General features: G+C 44.5%; 1 protein-coding gene across 1 annotated transcript; it reads right to left on the bottom strand.

Annotated features, from left to right (window-relative positions):
• Window positions 1-610: 610 nt before the first annotated feature.
• FAM237B (family with sequence similarity 237 member B) lies at window positions 611-1,605 on the bottom strand. Its single transcript, XM_042816895.1, has 2 exons — window positions 1,544-1,605; window positions 611-1,024 (listed from the first exon to the last, which is right to left on the bottom strand). Exon 2 carries the CDS (start codon window positions 1,007-1,009, stop codon window positions 611-613), a length of 399 nt encoding a protein of 132 aa, XP_042672829.1. The 5' UTR covers window positions 1,010-1,024; window positions 1,544-1,605.
• Window positions 1,606-8,341: the final 6,736 nt, after the last annotated feature.

Raw genomic sequence — 8,341 nt, 5'->3', positions numbered from 1 at the left:
TTCATTTCAGTTTGGAAACCTGAAGTATTTGACTGGTTAATTAGGAAAGAAAAAAATATGTCTTGCAGAGGAAGAAGGAAGCTAATAGATCTAGGGCTGGATAATAAGATCTAAGGCAGTCACCTGTATGATCTCAATTCAGATTTGTCCCAAACCAGGATGACTAGAATCTATTGCTTTGGTCACTCAGTGACCATGAGCTCACATTACATGTCAGTGGTTTCAATGAGAAGAGCAGGGTTCAAATTGCTGGGGCTTTGTGCTTCCCTTCTCACATAGGGGTGATTCCCTGAAGTTGAGACTTAAGTCTGAAAACTAGAAAACTTTTAGTATTGTAACATCCTTCACGTGCACACAGTGATAAACAGAGCATGCAGTGTCTATTCACACTGTCCCATAGATACCTGTCATTATTTACACCTCATAGAGAAATTCAGTGCTCTAACAACTTTCGACTCGTATGTTGTGAAAGTAGCTACTGCTGAAGGATACAACTACATTTGACATGCAGAGACAAAAACCTGGGAATTAATACATTGCACTGTTGGAACAACCAAGGATGAGGATGAGACAGTAGTTTGGTTTAATGGTAGTACATAACAGACCAACATCATATCCTATAGTTACCTTCTAAAGTTCTATGTGAGTATGTGGAAGAATATCTGGGAGATACTAAATGTCTTCTGCCCATTCCATGGGATCTTGAGAGCACACAATCTACATACATATCCCAAAAGTTCTGGGCCAAATCATTGAAAAGTTCATTGTGCTTGGGCTTGGGGGATTCCTTTAGGAATAACATGAAGTCCCAGAGAGCAATGACCGGATCTGCTACCTTGAGTTTCTTCATTTCCACCAGCCCTTGGGATGACACCTCCCAGCACTGGTGGTCAATCTGACCCAAGCTTGCAGGAGCTTCTTTCAGATAGTCTAGATTGGCATAAACCAGATTCAGTATCAGTACACAGCCCAACTGAAGATACCACCTTCTCTTCCATGCGAATTCCATACTCCAAGATGATACCTGAAAGAAAGTGTACAAAGTCACAGTGATTCTGCCATCGTGCATTTCATTCTCACCTGGCTTTGATGTTGCAACAGAGGAGGTTCTGGTTGGATACTGGGAAACATTTCTCCTCCAAAAGAGCGGAGAGGCACTGGAACAGGCTGCTCGTGAAGGGGCTGGAGTCACCATGTAGATGTGGCACCAAAGGACGTGGTCAGTGGGCAAGGTGGGGATGGGCTGATGGTTGCACTAAATGATCTTAGTGGTTTTTACCAACCTTAATGATTCCATATTCTACACCCCAACGAATTATTTATGCTTTTTGGTTCTGTATAGTACTCAGTTCTTACAGAGAAGCACTCTGTTTCTAACCACGAAAAGAGATCCCAGTCAGGCACCCACCCACCTAACTCCCTTCTCAAACCTCACTTGCTCACTACACTTCAGCAGGCAGTACGACTATCGTACCACTCAGTACAAAACAGACGAGTTTCACGCAGGCAGTAACTAAAAAGCTGTAGTGGCAGTCATACTCACGACGTTCCTGTGGTGAGTTGAAGAACACTAGTGCTGAAACAACGGTAATCAGCCACCCGGAGAGAAGGCAAAACAATTCCCGACCGGGCAGCGGACGCCTGGCTGCTGCTGGGCGGCGGGGCTGAGCGCGGCGCGGGCAGAGCGGTGTCGGCGGAGCAGCGAGCAGCAGAGCAGCGGGCAGCGCACAGCGGGGCTGCGACAGGCACAGCTCTCCTCGCAGTCCCCTGCGCTCGGCGTTGTCACCTCGGGGAGGGCACGCGTGTGGGCAGGGCAGAGAGGGGCTGCGGGGGGACACGGCGCAAGCGGGAGCGGATCCTTCCCCTGATCGGCAATATGAACGCCCTCCTCATTTACAAACCCGCCGTTCCTACCTGCAGTCCCGCCTGCCCGCCAGGACAGACATCAAAACAACAAAGCAACGAAGTGGTTCGCGGTACGGTATGCACCCAGTACTCCAGTTGACGTTTCGCAGAAGCTCCCTGCTTTGAGGCTGATGTTACACCATTATTACTTTTTTACATCCCTTGGCTTCCACAGGAGTTTTCCAAGCCGTTTTATGGCACTCAGTCCCTCCATACCCTGAACACACACCAGTCCTGCAAGCTGCAGCTCGTGTCCCTCAGTTCCCAGCCAGGACCTCTGAGCAGGTGCTGAAAACTGAAGAGAAGCCAGATTGCTACACTATGTAAAATAACTTCTATGTCCTGCTGGCAAAACAAGGTTAAAAACACTGCTTTATTTTACAGGAGCATCAGGGAGCCAAGGGCATTACAATTTATAAAAGCCTTTGAGCCCTTGTGATCTCAGTGCTCTGCTAGTGCAAGGCCAATCTCTGGGGCAAGCTCCTTTCTCTGGGTCCTGGCGTTCCTCACTGGATAGCTCAGGCATTGCCACTCAGCCAACTGGGTTTTTGATCCCAGTTCTGCATGTCTGACCCAGGGCCTAATTCAGCACAGATTGCTCGTAACAGTTCTGCAAAGAGGAAGGTTATCACAGCTGTTTACAAGCAGATGATTGAATTTTTATACAGTTTTTTCTGACAAACTTTTCGGCGCATATATTGCAATCCTCCCTTAGATCACCAAGGAATGAATTGGGGTATATTCTGAAACGCAGATCATGTTTGACGGGCTGCCTCATATCTCACATGTGTGTTTTCTAGCTCTGCAAAGAAGGCAATCTCTTTAAGAAAGGATCAGCCTTCTGCCTTCAAAGGCACTGGGGTTTGTTCAAAGTTTGTTAGAGCAAACCCAGCAGATGTAGCTGCTTGTCTTTCTGTCCACAGCCCTGGGGCTTTTACTAGTGATGAGATTTCCTTGTCTGTTTATATAGAACGCCAGAATCTGTCCTGTGTGATGTGAGGATCTGTGGATGTGAAGTGTTTCTGTGTCCTGTGGTGAGAGGAATGGCAAACAAAGCTGCTCTGCAGAGCCATGCTTGGAAGCCAAAGGCAAATATGTGCATGGAAAGCTCAGGTAGAAAACCAACTTCTTTTCACATGCAATCATTCTATCACAACAAGGGGCAAATAGTTTGTACACAAGTAGCATTCAGGCCACTGAAGACCAAGTGCTCTGTGTCACCTGTCTGGTGGCTGCCATACAGAACGTGTCTTTTTATAAAGCTGTTCTGGTGCTCACAGCTAATGTCGAGGGTCTGAGGCACTGGCAGGATGTGGGCAGCCTCACAGCTTTGCTCCTTCTCTTCAACAGCTCTCGTTCAGCCTGTGAGTGAGGAGAGATCCTTGCTGAGATGTTGCCTGACAGAGTGCAGTCTGCCATACAGCAGGAGAGGGCTCCTGGAGCTGATCTGCACTCAAATTCCTTTATTGAATTCAAGTGTTACCCAGCAGCTCAAGAACACAATTCAAACTTTATTGTTCTATGCAGTACATTACCATCTATGAAAAATGATATAACAGAGTGATGCCTGAAGTACTCAGGCACGTAAAACTGGTAACGGTCTCAGTTCCAGCAGGTCCTTTTGCTATGGGAAGGCGTGGCTGATGGGAACATGGACCAACATGCAGTAAAATTGGTTCTATCTCACTTTCATAACATGCTTTGGTGGAGCAGAACGTGACAGGAACAGCCTGTTCTTGTAACTGAAAATGTACTGACTTCTGCCATGAAAACAATGTACACAGGACTTAAAGGAAGATACAGATCTGCTCTGAAACAGCAGTGCTCAGAATAACCAGCAATCTGCAGGAAGCCTGCCCAGCTTAGCAATGCAAACAGTTTCTATGCCTTGTTCCAAAGTGATGCCTACACAGCCATACAGAAGAAAACATCCAGGAAACTGGAACACAGCTATCTTACATGGGAACTCCCTGTATATTTGAAAGAAGCTAAAGCTATGTTAGCGCCTTCACATTCTAGGGCAGCATTAATAACCAAGGAGCCTGCAGCACTAAGCAGGTTGTGCAAGGAACCTACCTTTAAGAAAGCTCAAGTTGGCTTTTGGTATTCAGTGTTTAACTTAAGAAAAGCTTTTCCTTTATGAAATATCAAATTTATTAGCCATGATTCAGCTTGCAGAGGAACAGCCAAAATTTGACAGGCAGTGTGCAGATTTGAAAGCAGTAAAATTAGAATGGCACATAAAGAAGCAAATAGGTGCTTTGCCACTACAGCAGTTCCTTCCTGCCGTTTAGTTCCCACTCCAGGCATGTAGGTGTGTGAGCACTGGCACAAACACAGTGGTTCCTTCTGCTCCAACTGCCACTGATCGCAGTCCTCAACCCCTTTTCTTCATCATACGTATTTATTTTCATCACTTCTTAATTACATCTCCTAATCTAGTTAATAAATTTGCCGTCATATTCCAGAACACAATTGTAGTAACCAAAATGTAAAGGGCCTTTTTTTTTTCCTTAGGACAAATTCTTCAAACAAAAAAATCAGCCCACTATTTCAAGTGCCTTCTCATCAGCAATGTTCTTTCAAGATTCTATTTACGTCAAATTTAGCTTGGAAAAGAGGAGGCTTCAGGGAGACCTCATTGTGTCCTTCCAGTACTTGAAGGGAGCATAGAAACAGGAGAGGGAACGGCTGTTTATGAGGGTAAATAGTGATAGGACAAGGGGGAATGGTCTTAAACTGAGACAGGGGAGGTTTAGGTTAGATTTAGGAGGAAGTTTTTCACAGAAAGGGTGGTGATGCACTGGAACAGCTTGCACAAGGAGGTTGTGGATGCCCCATCCCTGGAGGCATTAATGGCCAGGCTGGAAGTGGCTGTGGGCAGCCTGGTCTGCTGGTTGGTGACCCTGCACAAAGCACGAGGGTTGAAACTAGATGATCACTGTGGTCCTTTTCAATCCAGCCCATTCTATGAGTCTATGATTCTATGAAATTGCTTTGATGAAATCTAAAAATTCACCTCTTTGGCCAAGTATGGTTCTGAAGGCTGACCTACACATTTCATTTTCCTCATGCCATCAGTTCTGTTTGACAGTCAGGCACAGAAGGATTCTCCATGGGAGAGTGCCACCTGTTACACAGATGAGCCATGGATTTAAACTGTCAGAGATCAAAATTATCGGTTGTTAGTAATTGTGAAGGATGTCCCAGGAAGTATGCAGGGTGGAACTAAAGAAGCACAATGAAGAAAGACATTGATTGCACTTACTAGGTAAGCACTGTCATTAAAATTTCTGTTTCACAGCAAGATCCAGGAACATAAATCTGTAGAATCCAACACATCCCAAAGCTACAGAAACTCTCAGATCTTAGGTGAAAGACCTTAAGGTAGGAGACCCTGTGTATATGCATAGGAAGCAGCTTTTTTTTCAGTTGGTGCCTCAATATAAATTAAATTTTGAGAAAATTTGTGCTGTATTCCTCACTCTGCAGGGGCTCAGGAGGAATGCAGTAGGTGCAGCGCACACCAGGTGTAAACTCACCAACATCAGCACAGTGTTTCACACAGTTAGTCCTAGGAGACTGAAAAAAGTCAAAGGTAACTTTCTGTGATTTTAAGCTACCCAACTGACAGCCAAAACATTTCCTTCAAAATTCTTCCAACGTCCATAGTTGTCTAACACAAGTTTTGAACTGCTGCACTGCAGCTCAGTCCTCTCATCACTGCGGTTGAGGCATCTCCATCTAGTGGCACTTCGTAGTACTGAAGAGTTTGTCCTCAGCAGTGATAAAATCTCTTCCTTTATTAATAAGAAGAATAACCACATTGACAGAAATAATACAACAATTTTGGGGAGCATCTGAACTTTGGATATGCTGATACAGTTACTTCATTCAACCTTTATTTCCATTTGTGGCATTGTAAGGAAGCATTTTCTGCATGTTTGTAAAGGCAAGGGAAGAGAATCAACCCGTATTATTTAATTACTTCAGTTCTACTTTAAAATAAAGCTGTGACACTACAATGATTTTGGTTCACTTCCAAATATTTCCATGCATGTTTCTTTTTCCTTAGACTGTGAAAAACTGCATATAAAGTACAAATGCTAAATACGGTGGCTGAAAGCCTTAAAATTCTCATGGAAAGAGGTTTTATGGTTTCTTGCTAATGTTGGCGACACAATGCACTGCCTAGTTATTTATATCATGCCAGAAAAGAAACGTAGGACTGTGATTTGATGTAGCAGAACTTTTGTGAGTTTCATGCTATCATATCCAGGATTTGAAGAATGCAGCAAGAACAGAAATAGCAGGAACTAAAGCTTTATTGAGCATGGAACTCAGAATATGTATTGACTACATATTAAATCATTTTGGAAACACTAACAGTCTTCCGTATGGCTGATTTACAGATATTTGTGTGCCTACACATCTGCACACCCTGACACAAACGGGATTCAATGAGTATCAAGAATTGAGTCACCCTCCGCAACACTGATGAGCAGCATCTGAAGTATCTCATGTGTGTGCTCATGTACTTAGCGGTATAGAAGGTTCCAGAAAGTGCACAATGGCACATTTCAAAGGAAATGTTATTTAACTTCTTGATGGTAGGAATTTGTTGACGTGACCTTTGCTCAGTGTCAAAACAAATCCAGAATTGAAGTCAACGCATTTAATACCTTCTATTCGCAATATATGTAGATCAGGTTTTTTTTATTACACTTTTTTCAGGTTGAGCTGTTAATTGATTACATGACTGAATTAATCCTAGTTAGCAGCCCTGCTATCATGCCTGGACTACTCTACATATCAGCCCATTATTGGGTTTGACCTCCTGCTGTGTGTCAGGGAAATTCAGCACATGGAAGATATGGTCTGTTAGGTTGACAAGCTACAGACTCCATCACTCTCAGTAGTCATAATCAAAGAATTATGAATCATTTGAGTTGGAAGGAACCCTCTCCTGTAATGAACAGGGACACCTACAGCTAGACTGGGATTCCCAGAGCCCTTTCCAGCCTGTCCTTGGTGCCTCCAGGAATTGGCATCCACCAGCTCCCTGTGCAGCCTGTGTCAGTGCCTCACCACCAGTTTTTTTTTTTTTTGTGAAAAAAAATATCTTTGTTATATACTGTCTAAATCTCTCCTTTAGTTTGAAACCATTACCCCTCATCCTATCACAACAGACTCTGCTAAAGAATTGGCCTTCTTCTTTCCTGTAGATCCCCTTTAGATACTGACAGGCCACTCTCAGGTCTCCCAGGAGCCTTCTCTTCTCCAGGCCAAACAGCCCCAGCTCTCTCAGCCTGTCCTCATAGGATAGGCATTCTATCCCTGGGATCATTTTTGTGGCTCTCCTCTGGACATGTTCAAACAGATCCACAGCTCTCCTGTACTGAAGACTCCACATCTGGACACAGAACTGCAGGTGAGGACTCACAGTGCAGAACAGAAGGGTAGGATCAACAGAAGGTAGCAGATCCCTGATCTGCTAGCTGCACTTCTTTTAGCTTGTCAGGGTCTCTCTGAATGGCATTCTGCCCCTCGGATGTGTCAGCTATACCACACAGCTTGATGTCATCTGCAAACTGCTAAGGGTGCACTCAATCCCAATGTCTATGTCATTGATGAAAATGTGTATGGGAACTGCTGAGTCATGGCCTGAACCTCTGATTGACCACCTGAGGCGAGCACTGAGTCAGCCACAGGAGCACAGGTGAAGGCAATTCTCCTGTGCCGCAGGAAGGGGGGGAGCCTGGCTGCACCTCTCCTAGACCCATTTAAGAGCTGACTACCAGTGGGGAAGGAGCTCTTCTGGTGATCCACTCCACCAGAGTTTCCCACCCAAACCCAGGATAGAGTGAACGTCCTTCTTTTCTGCTCTAGTGTAATAGCTACGTAAGTCAAGCTCTTGGATATACAATATCATCTGTATATTCATTGCTTGTATGGAATGTTAAAGAGCACAGGCCCCAGCACTGAGCCCTAAGGGGCACCATTTGGACACTGAGCCACTGAGCACCACTCTCTGGGTATGACCTCACAACCAGCTCCTCATTGAATAGTCCACCCGCTAAATCCATGTATTTCCAGTTTGGAGAGAAGGATGTTGTGGAGGACTGTGCCAAGGACCTTGATGGAGTTCAGATAGATGACATCAGTTGCCCTTCTCTTGTTCACTGATGCAGTAATGTCATCAATGATTCACAATGAATTAATTTAGCTCTATTATAATGATGCAGTAGTGCTAAATTCAAAGAGTATTTAGCTCAAAAGAGGAAGAACGTAGCATGAGAAACCAGAGTAATTAGATGTACCTACACTGGTATCCAAGGAGAGCACGGAAATTATGATTTTATCCTGAAAGAACTTTGCAGATGGCCTTCTTGCCGCCTGCAACTCCTCCATGACTTTCTCATGTACCATTCTACTG

The sequence above is a fragment of the Centrocercus urophasianus genome, unplaced genomic scaffold (assembly GCF_019232065.1).
Source record: "Centrocercus urophasianus isolate 14NV4802_14NV808 unplaced genomic scaffold, USGS_Curo_1.0 seq_16, whole genome shotgun sequence".
NCBI classification, from domain to species: Eukaryota; Metazoa; Chordata; class Aves; order Galliformes; family Phasianidae; genus Centrocercus; species Centrocercus urophasianus.
The sequence above is the reverse complement of the archived record's forward strand: the minus strand, read 5'-3'. Positions and strand labels throughout refer to the sequence as shown.